The 18,657-nt window shown below is 36.4% G+C and overlaps 1 protein-coding gene across 2 annotated transcripts in view; it reads right to left on the bottom strand.

Moving 5' to 3' along the window:
• grid1a (glutamate receptor, ionotropic, delta 1a) overlaps positions 1-18,657 on the bottom strand; it is a 315,412-nt gene that overhangs the window by 21,198 nt on the left and 275,557 nt on the right. For both annotated transcript variants that reach the window (XM_051133244.1, XM_051133243.1), the window contains exons 7-11: positions 18,073-18,234; positions 17,802-17,921; positions 5,256-5,357; positions 2,454-2,651; positions 1,411-1,741 (exon numbers count right to left, since the gene is read on the bottom strand). In XM_051133244.1, the coding sequence (XP_050989201.1) occupies positions 1,411-1,741; positions 2,454-2,651; positions 5,256-5,357; positions 17,802-17,921; positions 18,073-18,234 (913 nt within the window). The remainder of the gene's footprint in view (positions 1-1,410; positions 1,742-2,453; positions 2,652-5,255; positions 5,358-17,801; positions 17,922-18,072; positions 18,235-18,657) is intronic.

The following is an 18,657-nucleotide window of genomic DNA, read 5'->3' as shown; positions in this document are numbered from 1 at the left end:
CAAAACCCCTCTAAAACCAGCCAGCTGACCAGCTAAAACCAGCCAACCAGCTTAAGCTGGTTTTAGCTGCTTTATTTTTCAGCAGGGTTTTAACAACACCTCTTAGCTGTTATAAATTCACTGTAAACCACGGCTTCTTGGGGCCTATTGCTTTATTAAATAGGGTAAATTGTAATCTGTAACCTTACATTTTCAAAGTAACCTTCCCAACATTGCAAGTTTATTCTGTGGATTTCACAATACAGTTACATTTTCCATCAGTGATTAGCTGCACTTACAACATACTAGCAGGTATTTTAGGGCAAAGAAAATATGCCAAAATGATCACCACTGAGCAAAAATGGTTAGAACTGAAATATGTACACTACCATTCAGAATATTTTGTAACATTTTAAATGTCTTTATACTGTATTTAATGCATCCTTGCTGAATTTATTTATTTTTAATTGCACAGTAGTGTGTCTTTAAATGGCCACTTGAAACTGATCAAATTCTCACAACAACAACAACAATAAAATTTGCTTTTGATAGTTCATGCAGAAATGAATATTCTGCCATCTTATACAATATTTTCTTATGTGTTCCACAAAAGAAAGAAACTCACATAGGTTTGGAACAGCATGAGGGTGAGAAAATAACAGAATTTTCAATTGTGGGTGAACCATTCCTTTACGGCTCCTAACACTTGTTGAACAGTGCTGTGTTCATTAAGTGTTACTTTTTAATGAGGGTTGCTACTCGGACCCCTGACATAATTTGAACAGTATAGCGCACCTGCTATCATATGGTTCCCCTTCATAAGTGACATGTAAATGTTTATTTAAAAAGGTGACCCAAACGCAAAACCTATTTTCATAATTACTCACCATGTTTCATTATCAATTTATGGGTCCAAGGATTATAATTACAAATTGGCAAACAGCTGTAGAAAAAAAATTGTAAATGTCATTCAGCAGCTGCTGTAAATTGCTTGCACCTTGGTCTATCTCGCTACATCTGAAAGCGCATAGAGACACTTAGAGTCAGCTTAGTATTGACAAGATACCTATAGTACGCAGAATGGAAAAGTGCAGCCATTTATCCAAAACCTCAAGCAAACACACTCACTCCTGTCTTCACAGGCACCTTCAGACATTCAGCTGTGAGCTACTGAATTCCTATAGAATAATATATTTTGTCAAACAGTCAAAATGTACTGTAGGACTCTAGGGATTTAAAGTTGTATTTAAGAAACATTTGAAAAATTATATATTCTGCTGAAAAGATACTTTCTTAAAATAAAAGTATTAAAACGCTGTACTAGCTGTGCTTCAGCAGACGAGTATGTCAGCAACTGATTGCGGCAACCAAGTGAGGTGACTATTCAGCAATACCTCATCCCTCATGTTCATATGACGTGACCCGGCTCACCTTGCTGTACAAAGGCTCCGTAGACGATCCAGATGGCACTTTGGAAGGACGTTGTGACAGAAGGAGGCTGGTGGGGCCCAGGAGGATTCTGGGAGCGGACAGACTGGACGCGCCGGAGCAGAAAGACCATGACACCCACCACAGGAATGGCAGCAGCAATGCAGGCCCACACCGCCAGGTCAAACGGTGCCAGCAAGGAGAAGATGTTGAGTCTCTCCTCTGTTTTAGTCATTAGGATTCCCACAGAATAATCCAGATAACGTTTACTGAAGTCCACCACATTCTCTCGCTCAGGAGTGATGGTGATGGCTGAAATAGCCACATCTGCCCTCTGAATAGTAAAACGTGAACAGAAACAATCTGTGATAACAATCATGTAAGTTTACTTGACTAATATCAATATGCAGTTTCACACACACACAAAAAACCTCTATATACAAGTAACACATGGATTAGTCTTTATTAGGGCTGCCCCGTAATAGTTGGCTACCTGTTAGTCGACGAGAAGAGGCTTGGTCAGCTAAAATTTTATTAGTTGCTTAGTCGCAGAAAAAAAAATCCACAATACAGTACATCAGACAGGATATCCAAACACTCACCTATCATTCATTGACCTCAAATATGGCTTTCTTTCGAATCTGTATAGACTATGTTTATTTGTGTGCACTCAGAACAACAACGAAATGTTGTGCTTTTGTAAAATAAAGCAAATAGGATGCGCTTTCTCAGTCTCTGTGAACTTGAACTCTGTCTCTGCGAAACGTCGAAAAACTGTGAATACTTGCCTTAAAGACATGAAAAATATATCTATAGAGAGTGAAATGTCTACTTTTAAATGAACCAATTTAAATAGAAAACAAATATTCTCAGATTATGTAATTTGTTTGAAACATGCATACAGGCACATCACTATTGCAGAGATGATGAGTCAGTATCACCAACATCGACTAAAAGTCGATTAATGCTTAAAATGAGCAACTACAAGTCGACCAGAAAAATCTTTAGTCAAGGGCAGCCCTAGTCTTTATAAATGTAAATCTCACCTTCCCAATTAGTTCACCAATTAGTCCATTCCAAGACCCGTTGGCCTGTGGAGATCCGTATTTCCCATCAGCTACTTGATACATTTCGTACTTAAAGCCCAGGATTTTAGCCAGGGCGTCTAGAACATCGATGGAAAATCCTTTATATCTTTTAGGCTGGCCGAGAATATTTTCTGCCACCATTACGAATGGCTCCTCCTGAAGACAACGGAAAAAATTAGGGGTTAATTTGATTCCCTTGTTTATTTATATAAATATTTTATACTTTGGTAACCTGATTTGGAACTGAATTATGCAGAGATAAAAGCATGAATATGCTTGTTCTGTCAATACATACACTACTATTCAAAAGTTTGGGGTTGTTAAGATTTTATGTTTCAAATCAATAATTGAATTTTCAGAAAACAATTTTCAGCAGCATTACAGCATTACTCCAGTCTTTAGTGTCACATGATCTTTCAGAAATTATTCTAATATGCTGATTTGGTGCTCAATAAACATTTTGTTATTATCATCAATGTTAAAAACAGTTATGCTGCTTAATATTTTTGTGGATACTTCTTTGCAGGATTCTTTGGTGCACAAAAAGGTTAAAGGAACATTAATTTGAAATAGAAATATTTTATGTCTTGCATGCTTGATAAAAAACAATATAAATGTACTTTTTAAAAGTTGTATTGACCCCAAACTTTTGAACGATCATGCATGCATCCCACACTTTCTGTTTGATCTTATTCTCAGTATTCTCTTATTCTCATTTGTAGATGTTTTCAAACAATGGCATCCGCATCTTAGATTTCCCATAATTTACATGTATTTCCCGCAGCATCTTGACAGTAATGGACAAGCTTAAAAGCTGACATAGCTATTATTTGGCATTAGTGTCAGACAGATTTAGATTGAATCTTATCATTTATTCATTTGAAGGGGAAGCAAAGATGAAAGCAGAGAACAGCCTCACTAATAAGTCTGGACATCTTTTTGCAAATAAAAGATTTAATATTGATCGCCAGTCTTATTTTTTTGTGGTGAATCTGTCTGTTCAGGTCGTGACTTGTGGTAAGATTGTCTTTTCGTCACATTCACAGCAGTGGCTGACGTGACGCTTTTACCAGTGAAAGCTGGGACCCTATGGTCTCAGGTTAATCTAAATGAAGTGTTTCAGCTGACCTGTTACGCCAAGGCCAGGGAAGCGTGCAGTGCCTCATCAGACAGAAATTACCTTTTTAAATTCACCTGGGCAATTTGCAGTAAGGCATATCGCCACCAAACAAGATTGACTGTTTGTGAAGCAGGCCCTGTGCACTCAAATACAGACAGATGAAATATCTGAGACTCAAGCTAGTGCACTGTAATTGTATTTAGAGAGACCACAACAATGATAGACTGGAGAATAAATAAAGAGCAAACCCCAAAGGAATCCCTGGTGAAAACCATCAAGAGTCTGCATGACTAAAATACTGATGTCTGGTGACGAGAGACAAGACAAAAACCACACAGCGCAACCATGTGGAAACATGCTGTTTATGTCACTGTGATCCATGATATACTGCAATAACAAGCCCTCAGTCCGATTCTGATTTTAATTTGATTCCACATTTTAATACAACAGGACGTATTTCAGACTTGTATTTCTTAATATTGTAAGGTGTAAAATTGTTATGAAATTATATTTGGGCATATTTTAAATTGCATAAACTCAAGTATACTAAATCATAATCTTCAATGAAAGTATAGAAAGCTTGTTTTTATTAATCGTTATGATTAATGATTAATCATTAATCATTAATTTAAATTAATCATTAAAAGTTTCATAAGAGTCATGTGATTATGAATAGAGCTACAGCATTTGTTGTCCTGTTGTTTTTGATTCTCTAAAAAGAATCTTTGATGAATAAAAAGTTAAAAAGAACAGCATTTATTCAAAATAGAAATCTATTCTAACAATAACACTTTTTTAAATCAGTTTAACATTTCCTTGATGAGTAAAAGTATTCATTTCTTTCAAAATAAGGGATTAAAATTTATTACTAATCACAGACTTTTAAATGGTAGTTTATATTGTTATAATTTGTATTTTAAATAAATACTGTTCGTTTTAACTTTTTATTTATTAAAGAATCCTAAAAAAAATAATCACAGGTTCCAGCAAAATATTAAGCAGCACAACTGCTTGATAATAAAAATAATAAATCAGCATATTAGAATGATTTCTGAAGGATTATGTGGCACTGAAGACTGGAGTAATGATGCTAAGCATCACAGAAATAAATTACACATTAAATTATATTCATAAGTTACTTTTTTGTTGAAATAATATTTCACAATATTACATTTTTTTTAATGAATTTTTGATCAAATAAATGCAGCCTTTATAAGCAAAAGATCCCAAAGATCCCAAGCTTTTGAACAGCAGTGTAGTGTAAGAACAGATGACACTGCAATGTGGAAAATTATTTATGGAATAAAGTTCCTACAATCCAATCTATACATCTTTGTTTAAATAACACTCCTGGAATAACATTTGTATCTACCAGACAGATTTGATATTAGCATTAAGGTCACAGTTGGGCTTAGGAATGGGGTTAGTGGCTTAAACAACATTGTTTCATCAAGAATTTGTGTTAGGGGGGAGGAGAAATGATTACTTGACAAAAAATGTTATTGCATGAACATGACCTACTTACTGTTTGAACATCATGTTATGCTTTTTATTCTACAGTGACTGTAAGAGTAACCTGACATCAGTAAGACATAGCTTATACCAACGGGGAGCTGAATCAGATTTACTGAAATACGCACCAGTAAGGTCACCACTTTTAGAGTAATTCCTTGCATGCCATGCTCAGCCCGGTTCTCCCTCAGACTGCCGTTCAGCCCACGATCAGAGTCCCACGTCGCCAGCTGGGAGATGGAGAAAGAGAGAATGTGATTGAGCTTTGATCAAGTTTGAAACAGAAGAAATGATTGCAAAGAAAAGGGAGAGGGTATGAAAAAAAGATTAAGAGGGAACAGGACAGTTGCTGAAAGCCAGGGATGACCTACACGACCCAAACATTTGACCCCTCACCGCTGAACAAAAATCAGTAGCCCTTTCAGGAATCATCTTAGAGGTTCAGCAATTTGTGCTTTTGTTACACGCCCAGGTGAAAATGTTCATGTATGTGTGTGAGGTGGTCGCCTTGGCAACAGTTGTCACATTTTCCCCTTCTCTTTTAAGACTAAAATGCAACACACGCCCAAGTGTGCGCGCGCACACCTACTCTTCGTCGATATGCTTTCACAGGCTGTTGATTACAGTCAATATCAGCACAGAGAACACAATAAAACAGAAAACAATACAAAGAAACAACTCTATCAAAAGTTTCTTTATTTCTCAAGGCCTTTAAGCTGAACTGATGCCACTACAACAACAAAAAATCTTAATCTGAAGCCTCAATGTAATCATTTAGAAAGGATATACAAATGATTCAAAGAAAAGTTGTAAAGTTTTAGGTAAGATTAGGTTTTAGCTGTTTATATAGTTTAAATGAAACATGCATCATGCATTATCTTGTTTTCAATCTCATTCTCATTCTCAAAGAAAACTGCTTTTTTTAAATTATTATGCAAATAGTACGATGTTGTTGTTGGATCAATAGCCTTGTGGGCAGCACTCTGACATGTGGCACAGCTGCGCCTCAGGCAACCCCACACTGGAGTATCAGTTCCAGGTTCTGTGTCCCCGGAACACAAATTAAGCAAGCTGTCTGACTACATTATTCAACAACTTGTTGAAATTGTTGAATAAAGTTGTTATTTTTGTTTTCTTTGCACACAAAGTAGCTCGCAGCTTCATAACATTACGGTTGAACCACTGATGTCTCATGGACTATTTTAATGATGTCCTTACTATCTTTCTGGGCTTTGAATGTGTCAGTTGCATTGCCATCTATGCAGGGTCAGGAAGCTCTCAGATTTCTTAAAAAATATCTTAAAGGTGCAATAGGTGATTGTCTTCAGAAACATTTTTGGTTATGCTGGTTGAAAGTCTCTTCACATCCAGACAGCAGTCATTAAGTTAAGTGGTCAAAATGTGGTTAAAAGTGGTATGTATTTATATATTCTGTGGAAGGCGTAGGACCAAGAAATGTTCGTCCAATCAAAATGTTTGGTCCGAAAACATTCAGTCATTTTTGCGACTGATCACATTGCATATGTATTTGTAGGAGCTTCTCTTTCAGACGCAAAATTTATGGGAGGAGAGTAATTTAAATGAATCACGAAACATGATTTACTAAGGTTCGTGGTAGTCAATTTACTGGTATTTGCGCTATTACATATACCAGAAGCTAATTTGCACTGCTCTTGGTAGATTACATTAGTTATTATGGAAATGATCTGGTTACGTCTGTGTTCTTCAGTGTGCACACTGTCAATAGATCAGCCACAGAACTTTCCACTACCAGTGATGCTTTCATGAGATTGTGCTCTTACACTAATTCACCCTGAACATCTTGGCTACACACACAAAAAAGAGAAGTTGTTCAAATACAATTAGTATATTAAATGGTTTGGGTTGAAATAATTGTAGAGATTTCTGGAAAACCACTATAGAGATATTACTGATTATGAACATAAGCTATATACAATACAAAATAAGCACATTAATCTTCATTTAATTTTTGGTTTCTTTATATTATTCCACGAATAAAACTTCTTTCATCTTTGTGGGTATTATCCTGTCTGTGAGTCACCACATTTGCAGTATATAAGCTAGCTGCCGAGCCAGTGTAGAAATGACAAAAGAAAACTGCTTATATTCTTCCTCCACAAGCAATGACAGCGCTTCTGTAAAACACAGAGCCGCACTTCAAGATGAAAGCTGTGATGCATCTATCTTTAACTCCAGGCCCATTCATCATAATCCCGATATCCCACCAGATCCATTCCTCCGCTGTGACGGATTCAGCAGGCCACCGCGCTAACATCTTGGGAAGAAGTAACTCTGACCCTGAAATCATGTACGGTTCTTGTCTAGCCAGCGTTTGACCCCCACAGTCTTCTGTGAGTGACAGGATGACAGAGGCTTTAGAATCTGCCCCAACGACACGAGTCGTATGTCTTCACACACGATCCCTGTCACAATAATAACCACAACCTCACCTGTAATAGCAGATTCAGTTTTTACAAGCAAGATATATTGACTTAATACTATCAAAACACGAAAAACAGAGATGAAAGAATGAAAGGCAAACAGAGAAGATAAAAGGAATTTAGATACTTATGCTTATGCTAAATCCTTTAAAGGAGAAGTTTGCTTCTAGAATGAAAATTTCCTGATAATTTACTCACCCCTATGCCATCCAAGATATTCATGTCTTTCTTCAGTTGCAAAGAAATCATTTTTTTGAGAAAACATTCCAGAATTTTTCTCCATATAATGACAATGGGAGCCAATGGGTTGAAGGTTCAAATGCAGTTTCAATGCAGCTTCGAAGGAATAATACCCTTTACAAAAAAAGGTAAAACGATGTTGAACGATTCTGAAGTTGGAGGAGAAAATGAGATTTAGTTTTCCATCCTACCCAACTTTTTTGAGCCGAAATACACGGATGAAGAACTAACCGTGCGTGACTTTTCCAACGTGATTACACAATGCGAGAAGATGCGCATCACAGAGCTAGTGCATATCGAACATTTGTGGTTAAAAAGTATGTACGTTTTTATTTTTTTTAAAAGAAAATGACCAATTGCTTCGCTAGATAAGACCCTTATTCCTTAGGAGGGATCATGTAGAGCCCTTTGAAGCTGCATTTAAACTGCAATTTGGACCTTTAATCTGGCCAACACTGAAGTCCATTATATGGAGAAAAATCCTGCAACGCTTTGTTCAAAAACCTTAATTTCTTTTTGACTGAAGAAAGAAAGACATGAAAACATCTTGGACGACATGGAGGTGAGTAAATTATCAGGAAATTGTCATTCTGGAAGCGAACTTTTCCTTTAAGCATTTTCTTTTTCTTTAGTTCAGTAGTAGAGGGGATTTTTCAGCATCTTCCCTGTTAAAAAAAAAAAAGGTCATGACCATCTTAGGATCAACTTAAAACCAGTTCATACCAGCAGCCATGCTTCAGAACATACCTAATCAGCATATGCTGGATTTTTCAACAGTGTTTTACTACAGGTTATGCCCGTAAGTTACAACAAGTGACATCTGTCTTTATGAGTAAGTAATCTGAACAATTCAGTCAAGCGATTTGGTAAAAATACTTGTTCGTTCATAAATGAAACAAAGGAATGGCTTTACGAGTGAGTCTATGAATCACTCACTTAAACAATTAACCAAAAAAACACAGAATCATTCAGGAATGAAACAAGTAATTGTCTTTTTTTAATCAATGACTCAAGTGATTCATTAAAAAATATTCGAAAAACCATTCAAATAGAAAAGAAGTTATTGACATTGTGAAAAAACACTAATACATTCAGGAATGAAACAAGTGAATGGCTGAATCTGAAGGACTCTTGACTATCCAATCAGTCCATGGAAGAAGATTTGTGAATGGCGGTAAAAGCATTGCAGCCAACTCTAGTAGGTCACATGACAATGACAGTATAATGGATGTAGTATGTCCGGGTTATATTCAAAATATGCATGCTATATAATTTTTTTTTTTTTAATACTTTTTAATCCTAATAAAAGATGTGCCTACTCGAAGAACATGCAATTTCTGATACAGCCAGTGTCTTTGAGTGAGTCACTGAATCATTGACATTCAAACACTGATCCATTCAGGAATAAAACACCACCACTGCATGTTTCTATGAGATGCACAACAGTGGTTCCACTTCGTTTGGATCTTTTTTCATTGACTGAGCAAAAACAGAAAGTCACAGCTGATGTCTAAAATGTAAGTAAATTAATGTTAACTTCTTGTTTATTGAACTATTGTGTAAAAGCAATATCATACTCGCAATCGTACAGCTGGTGTCAGTGGCCTCAGCTCTGCCAAATTGGCTCCACAGCATGCACTGTCACGGATTTCTGTGTTTTAAATCAAAGATATTTTGCCATACTGCGTTGAGATTGATTTGCGAATAGTGTGATTTAATCAATCGTTATAGTCTTACTTTGGACTGAAGTTGAATCAGAAATGTAGTTGTTCATCTGCCTTTAGAGAGCTGTAAGTTGAACAGTAAGCTAAAAAATTCCTCCATCTTCTCTTTCTGCCATGTTTTCCCAGGTGAAGCTGACAGGGGTTTTTCTTTATTTCTCGTACGTTTCCTCCAAAAATTTTCTCTTTTAGCTTTTGCCTGTGCTTTTAAATAGTTAATGATGTGGGTGGGTGTTGACAGAGATGAGAGCAATGTGGCTTGTCCACTGGAGATGTTCTGTCAGCGAACACTTGAAAGCTAGATCTATCCTACAGCACAAAAGAGATCTCCATCATCCGGAAGCGTGTGTGTGGATGTGTGTAGAATCACACTTACTAAAGTTTAAGATCACGTATCTCTTAAAGGGACAGTTCACCTTAAAATGAACTTTTTCCCATCATTTATTCACCCTGATATTGTTTAAAAATGGCATGAGGGCGAGAAAACAAAAGAACTGTCATTTTTTGGTAAACTATTCCTTTAACCAGAGCAGCAAATATTCATAATATATGCGTACTGTCACAGTACCCAGTATTTGCTTTGACAGGAAGCCCATTAACAGTTACAAAACCCCTCACACAGTAGTGATTCTCCAATTTAAATGAAGTTTCCTGTTTACAGACGTCAGGCTGAAATAAGGGCTCCAACTGTCCTTTTTTCAGCATTTACATAATACATCTCTGACTGTCTTTTGTCTTTGCCGAGTGCTGTGTCGGCCGCTTTGTACTGCCAAACTCTGAGCTGGTTTGTGCCGTTTCCTAGCCTCTCGTTCTCTCATCTCTTGTTTGTGATATTAGTGCTACAAGCCAACCAGAATCCCGCATGAGAAGACACACAAACATTTTGTCAAGACTAAAGGTCTGTGAGCCAGAAGTTTACAGCTTTTATTGTTTGTGACTTGGAGAGCTGATGTCTATACTTGAGAGCACATGCGGGAAAAAGGAAGAGGAACAAAGAGCTGAGGAGAGAGGATTACACACAAACAAAACCATACAGTAGGAAACAGTATGAGAGACAGAGTCGTGCAGAGCGACGGGGAGAGAGAGGGGCTTTTAGGTGCAAAGATGAAGCTCAAATTTCTTCCCGTATTGTTAGGGCTGTTGACTTTTTATGATTCTGAAAGACGCTGTTTCTGTGATTGGTAGGAGAGGGAGAGATGTCTTTTGGCCTCTTTATTGAGTCTGTGAGAGAAACTCATTATCATTCATCAAATCAAATGAGACTCTCACTCCCTTGAGTGATGAATTCACCTCATCTCTGCATCATCACACTATCAAAATACACTGAGAAAAAAAAATCTGTGCTGCTCTTCATATGAATCACTGAGCCAATTTAAACACCTTATGATAAATATATATTATTGTTTGAAATGTTTAAATTGTTACAATTCTAGAATATTTACTCAATGAGATGCATTAGCAGCTTTTTGACTATACATATACAGTTGAGGTCAACAACAGTTTACAACCCCCTTTCAGAATCTGCAAAATGTCAATTATTTTACCAAAATAAGAGGGATCATACAAAATGCATGTTATTGTTTATTTAGTACTGACATGAATACATATAGTCCACAAGAGAAAATAATAGTTGAATTTATAAAAATGACCAAATTCAAAAGTTTAAATCCCCTTGATTCTTAATACTGTGTTGTTACCTGAATAATCCACAGCTGTGGTATTTTGTTTTGTAATAGTTGTTCATGAGTCCCTTGTTTGTCCTGAAGTTAAACTGCCCACTGTTCTTCAGAAAAATCCTTCAGGTCCCACAAATTTTTTGATTTTCCAGCATTTTTGTGTATTTGAACCCTTTCCAACAATGACTGTATGGTTCTGAGATCCATCTTTTCACACTGAGGACAACATTTACAGCAACTATTACAGAAGGTTCAAATGCTCACAAATGCTCCAGAAGGAAAAGCCATGCATTAAGAGCCGGGGAGTGAAAACCTTTTAAATTTGAAGATCAAGGTAAATTTAACTTATTTTGTCTTCTGGGAAACATGTAAGTATCTTCTGTAACCTCTGAAGGTCAGTACTAAATGAAAAAAAAAAAGATTTTTAGGCAAAATAAGAAAAATGTACACATCTTCATTCTGTTCAAAAGTTTTCACCCCTAGCTTTCAATGCATTGTTTTTCCATCTGAAGCATGAGTGAGCGTTTTAACCTTCTGTAACAGTTGCATATGAGTCCCTCAGTTGTCCTCAGTGTGAAAAGATGGATCTCAAAATCATAGTCATTGTTGGAAAGGGTGCTGGAAAACCAAAGAATTTGTGGGACCTGAAGGATTTTTCTGAAGAAGCAGGCAGTTTAACTGTTCAAGTCAAACAAGGGACTCATGAACAACTAGCATTAAACAAAAAAACACAGCTGTGGATCATTCAGGCAACAACACAGTATTAAGAATCAAGGGGATGTAAACTTTTGAACTGAGCCATTTTTTAAATAATATTATTTTCTCTTGTGGACTGTAAACATCTTTCATGTGAAATATCTTATTCAGGTCAGTGCTAAATAAACAATAACATGTATTTTGTATGATCCCTCTTATTTTGATAAAATAATGAACATTCTGAAAGGGGGATGTAAACTTTTGACCTGAACTGTAGGTTATATATAACCTCAGTTTATCAAGATCATTTATTAGTCTCTATTTCTGTCTAAAGCATTGTAAGTGTTATGACTGGTGTACTATGGACATTATAGCTCAAGCTTTTGAATATATCATGAGGCTGTACCTCAGTCAGTCAGTCAGTGAATTATGAACAGAATAAACAATACAAAAAGCTTAAAAAAAGACACTGGAAGGAAGGAAATTGAGCAGAGCTTGAACAGAGAGAAACATAATGATACTGTGTATATATATATATATGTGTGTGTTAGAAAAATAAAGAGCATTTCAGGTTTTGCCCTTGCTTTTTTTCTCACACTAAGACACGCGTGTCCTTTGAGACCCATGAGGTCAGCTGTATGCTTCTTTTCACCGGATGCTCACAGGGGTGAACAGAGGCTCATTAAGGCTCTTTTTTCACCCAGATTCACCTGCAACCCTCTGTCAACCCATTGCCATGGGAACCGCTCAGGCAATTGTGCCGAGGTCACCCACGTTGGCTTGGACAGGCTCAAACACAATACCTGTGCTCCTCCAAACATCTACTTTTAGCCTGATGTCACTGCAACACAAGACCCTCTCTCCCTCCTTTTACTTCCTTGTTTATTAACATCATTAAGTTGTTGAATTAGCCTAGTGTGCTAAAAACGTCCCATCATTCTGAATCATGCATCAGGACTAAATTAATCCATCTCACACTGCTGTCAGTATTACATCACTAAACTATTACTATTATTAATTCAATAATCAACTGAGGGGCTTGTCAAGTACATCAACCTTTTAGAGGTTTCTTTTCTCAGCACCTGCTCCCCGCATGAAAGTGTTTGGCTGAACCACTCTGAACAGGACTGGGAGCGGATCCATCATGTAGAGATGCTCGGTTTTCCAGTCTGGATTACACCGCATGAGAACAGACAATTTAATGAAAAGAGAAGATTAAACGAAAGTGAACGAGGGAGATGGGGAATGACACAGATGGAATTGGTGAGAATGAGAGAGAGAGAGAAAATAACATCTCCGTCTTCATTATGAAAGTAGATTCCTCTCGACGTCTGGCTGAAAAATAAGCTCCTTATTCCAAACATCCAGTATACTAGACACATTTTCTTGCCCTGTAGCAATTGTTGGGTTGTCAGGCCAACTTCTGAGTGCATCTGAACAGCTCAGTTCAAACTGATTGGTCATTTGTGGGAATATATACATATATATTGAAAGGGTGGCTCCTCTAAGGTGGCAAGGGAGGCAAAAAAATTTTATGAGGAAAAAATCGAAACAATGCTCATTTTTCTAAAGTAAAACTGTACAACAGTGACACCAGCAGGTAAAGTTACAGTGGTCTCTCTCGCCTCCCCTGAGACCACTGAGTTTTAACAGGCCCACTAAAGTGTGCAGAAAGTTTGGTGGCGGGTAATTGAGATCGAATGGGGGAAAGTCATGTGACAGGAGGCAATGCCTCCATCGCGATATGGTTGGACAGGATTGGTTATGTTCGGCTATGACTGGTTCACACGATAAGTCCCGCCTCTTGTTTTTGTGCACGTTCTGTGTTCGCAAATCACTCTGAATGAACAATGTAATGGTGTTAATGGGAAGACTAATTTTAACAAGTAAGTAAACAACTCACACACTTAGATATAACCACTTTGTTACATCAAAATAAGACTTAAAATGGCATGAAAACATGATCTTTGGGTTCTTTAGTGAGTAATCAGCTTAGTGAAATTTAAAGTAAATCCCAGTGTCTTTGACCAATATTGAAAAATTCAAAAATAGTTAAAAGATAAAAAGACTAGCTGAACATAAGTTCGCAAATATAATTATTATATTATTTATTATAAAAGTATATATAGTTTGAAATGTTACTGCCTTGAGTTATCATTTTGGAATAAATGCAAAATGCTTAACAAAAACTTGATTAGATTCATACTTGACTTTAATAAACAGAATATTGATTACGTTGTCAATGTAAAAATATAAAATAGAATGTATACTGTATATTATATTATAATATTATAATGTAATAATGTAACAATATATTTACAATTTAAAAATATTGCAAACAAAAAGGACCAACAATAAAAATATGTGAGCTGTTCCCAAAATTAATGATATGAATTAAATACATACATTAATTACTAATTTTATTATTTTATAAATATTTTATCTGATAAAGCTAAAAATATATATATTTGAACATTATATATTAATATATTGCTCTCCCTTTAAAATGTGCATATACTGTAATTCGGAAGTTCGGAAGTTCGGAAGTTCGGAAGTTCGGAAGTTCGGAAGGAAGGAAGGCTGGCTAATATTCTTTAATAAACAGAATATTGATTATGTTGTTAATATATATATATACACACACACACACATACATACGTGTGTGCATATATTATGTAATAATATACATGTATGTTATATATTGTATATTATATTTATAATATTATAATGTAATTTACATATTTGTGTAATAATATATTACATACTTTGTATGTATTATATACAATTATAAAATATTGCAAACTAAAAGGACTAACAATAAAAATATGTGAGCTGCTCCCAAAAATAATTATAGGAATTCAATATGTACGTTTTTATCATTACTTTAATTACTAATTTTATTATTTTATTAATATTTTATCTGATAAAGCTAAATATATATGTACATTATATGTACATTATATATTATTATATTGCTCCCCTTTAAAATGAATAAATAAACAAATAAATAAATACATTAATTTATTAATTAATTTAATGCAGCATACGGGAAGGAAGGAGGGAAGGAAGGAAGGAAGGAAGGAAGGGACAGAAAGAAAGAAAAAAGAAGAGAAAAGAGTGGAAAGATAAAACTGCAGGAAGAGACTCATGTGACATGCAGAGTGCCTCTATGCACGCTTTAGAGAGCCCTGAGGAGAAGACATCGTTTTAAGAAGAGATCAGAGTGGAGAAATGCATATTCATGCTGACGGACAGCAGGATGTGTGTGTGTGTGTGTGTGTGTGTGTGTGTGTGTGTGTTTATTAGCTGTTAGTATATTAGACAGTAGGGGTGCTATGGTGTGTGTGTGTGTCTGTGTGAAGTCATTAGCTCTCTGTGTTTCTTGCCAGAGGGAATGGTCATGTTCAACTCACACACTCACTAATATTCAGGCTAGAAGATTGAGATTGTTTGGCGTGCAAGAGACCCGGCAGCCCTGCTAATGACCACAGCCATGTCGCAAAGCACTTCCACTGCCCTGCAAGCATGTGCGTATGAGTGCTTGTGCATCAGATGGAGAGATGAAAGAGAACTAGAGACAGAAGCGATAATTCATTAGCTCTGACGGGTATGTTTGAACGTGTGTGTTGATGTTTGTGTGTTGTTGTGAGATCTAATGATCTCTGAGCTATTTGTATGTGTTTGTGTTAAAGTATCTTGGCCATGTTCCATATCAGTGTCTCCAATTCCAAAACACAGCAGGATCCATCATTCAGTAGCCCGTACTCTCTGTCCATCTGTCTATCTCGCTCATCTCGCTTTCTGCCCACTTATGTTCTCCTTTCAAATATTTTTAGTTGCACATCATGATTTCTGTCTAGTTTTTGGACTAGCTGATGCTCCCAAACTACAAAAATTTGCTCTACTCTTTCCTAGACATGTATGACCTCTATGAGAAAGAATTAGTCTGCTTATTTCTTTTTTATCATAATGCATATGTCAGGAATTTTATGGGTTACCTGATAACTTGATGGGTTGCTGATAACATAACCATAATATAGCTGCAAGCAGCAATTATAGGGCCAAGCACTAGGCAAGCAATGCAGCAAGCATCAGAGCAACTAAAGCAATGAATAACTGAGGCCTTTTTAAGCCGATTTGAATAAAATTGGGTAAAAAAACACAAACATAAAACAACCACTAGTAATGTGATTAAATAAGTTATCACTTTTAACCAATAGGTGGTGCTGTTATCAAATTGATGTGGTGTGTTTTGTGTGAGGTGACAATGGCACACACAAAGTTTAGTGTTAATATGTCAAAGCTTTGCAGAGATACAGCCACTGATGCAGTTTGGCATCTTTCCAGCAAATTTGTCGATGTGTTAAACGAAAACCATTTTGTATGTCAACACAAAATCCATAACTTTTTGCCCACAGGGTCTGAAGACGATCCGAATCAAATTTGGTGAAAATTGGACCAATGGTCTAGGAGGAGTTCAGAAAAGTAGGTTTTCAACATTAATCAAAATGGCGGACAAGAAGTTTGGCCCATTTTGGCATAATTGGTATCAATGTTCTCGGCATGACCCAAGGAATATATTGAGATCACATTCATTACAATAAGCCAATTTAAGCAAATGTTATTAGCATTTTTAAAATGTCTTTATAACTTTTGGCCACAAACTTTTTGAGTACTGTCAAGGCATGGTGACAAAGACACATACTGAGTTTCGTAGTGCTATGTCAATGCGTTTGTAAAATATAGCATTTTTTGACAAAATTCTAAATTGCCAACACCCAAAATAGTTGGACTCGGCATGATGCACTGATTTTAAAGAGACCAAGAGGCCAAACCATTCAGAAGTTATAAGCAAAAATGGCCATTTTCCATATCTCCTGACTGCTAGGTGGCACTGTGCCGAAACACTCAGGTTAGACTCAGGTTATGCCTGTTATAAGACACACAAAGTTTGGTCTCAATACGCCAAACCACTGCGGAGATACAGCCTCACTTCCATTTTTGTGTGCTTTCCGTAGAATTTGTTTGTGCGTTTTTTGAAAACGGTTTGACGAATCAACTTCAATTTCATAACTTTTTGCCAGCATGGTCTGAAGATGAACTGAGTCAAAAACCTTACGGTTTTTAAATTTTGTTCATTTGACTCCGCATGAGATTCAGAGGAAAAAAGAATTTTCCTTCTGTGCCCATGATTCAAAAGCTATTAGCATAAACATGAGTGAAACTTTGTACAAGTGGTGGTGCTAGAGAGTTTGAGTTGGAGACTCCAAATTTGCTATGGTTAATGTTGGGACTGTCTTCTATCAGTGTGACTGTCCTCTAACTTTCCCGCAAGCGGTTCTATGGGCTGCCATAGACTCAAGCGTGGAAGAAAAATTTGAAGAAGAAGAAGAAAAACGCCAACGGATACAATAGGTGTCTTCACACCTTCGGTGCTTGGCCCCTAATTATTATGCGGGCAAAAATGTAATTTGCAAACCATTCACAAATAAACACAAATAACAAACAGACCAAGCAGCTGGTTCAAAAAAGGTTTTCACAGTCAAACCTAAACTGAGCATGCAACTGAGATACTGAAAAACAAACAGTATTTAGCATATCATATTGTGCAAATTATCTCGCTAGTAATGGTTCTGTGTTATTTTAACTGTGTATTTATTTCATGTCTTAAATGTCCCATGCATTAGTATGAAACACATGCATACCATTTCTGAACAAGACAACCACCAAGATGAAAAAGAACTGGAAAATCATTGCAATGCAGGTCAGGTTTCCTCATAACTTGGCAGATCATACTGTTAAAATAATCTGAACTTATGTCTTGTGTTATTTATTGATGAAGTAACTTCCACTCACTCTTTTACAACATTTCTACTCACCCGCTTTACATCTTTCCCAAACGTCTCACTGTAACTGGTCCCTAGGATCTCAAACTGGACATGAGAATTGGCTCCATTACTTCGGAAGTCCATTAAACCAGTGAGGCCAGAAATCCGCCCCTAAAAAGAAGGACAAATAAAACTTCTATTCAGAAAGAAATGCATCATTCAAATCAGATAAGTTTTATTGATCACTGCTGAACTTTAGTTGGCTGAATTGAACTAAATCGAATTAAGTGTAAGTGAGATGAATCGTGTAGTAACTTTAGACCTTTTGGATTGTGTCTAGCATGGACCAGCCTCCGTTCCAGGGTTTGGTTGACTTCCTCATGCAGTTCAGACTGGCCATGCTGTGCCACTTCCTGTCCTCTAACTTCCGGTAGAATGCATTGGCCAACATCAGCACACTGTCGTACAGGTACAGGCTAGACACCTAGAGACATATACAAAACACATATGTTGTAATTACTTTGCATGCATATCTTAAATGTTTTAAAGGATTAGTTCTATCCTGAATTAAAATTTCCTGTGATTTACTCACCCCTATGCCATTCAAAATGTTCATGTCTTTCTTTCTTCAATCAAAAATAAATTAAGGTTTTTGAGGAAAACATTCCAGGATTTTTCTCCATATAGTGGACTTCAATGGGGATCAGTAGATTGAAGGTCAAAATTGCAGTTTCAGTACAGCTTCAACAGGCTCTACATGATTCCAGCCAATGAATAAGGGTCCTATCTAGCAAAATGATCAGTCATTTAAAAAAATAAAAATAACCACAAATCCTCATCCTGCACAAGCTTTGCGTTGCACATCTAAGACTTCACACATTACCTAATCACGTTGAAAAGTTTATGC

This window comes from Labeo rohita, chromosome 17 (genome assembly GCF_022985175.1).
Source record: "Labeo rohita strain BAU-BD-2019 chromosome 17, IGBB_LRoh.1.0, whole genome shotgun sequence".
Taxonomy (NCBI): domain Eukaryota; kingdom Metazoa; phylum Chordata; class Actinopteri; order Cypriniformes; family Cyprinidae; genus Labeo; species Labeo rohita.
Note: the sequence above shows the minus strand (reverse complement) of the source record. Positions and strands in the feature narration are given on the sequence as shown.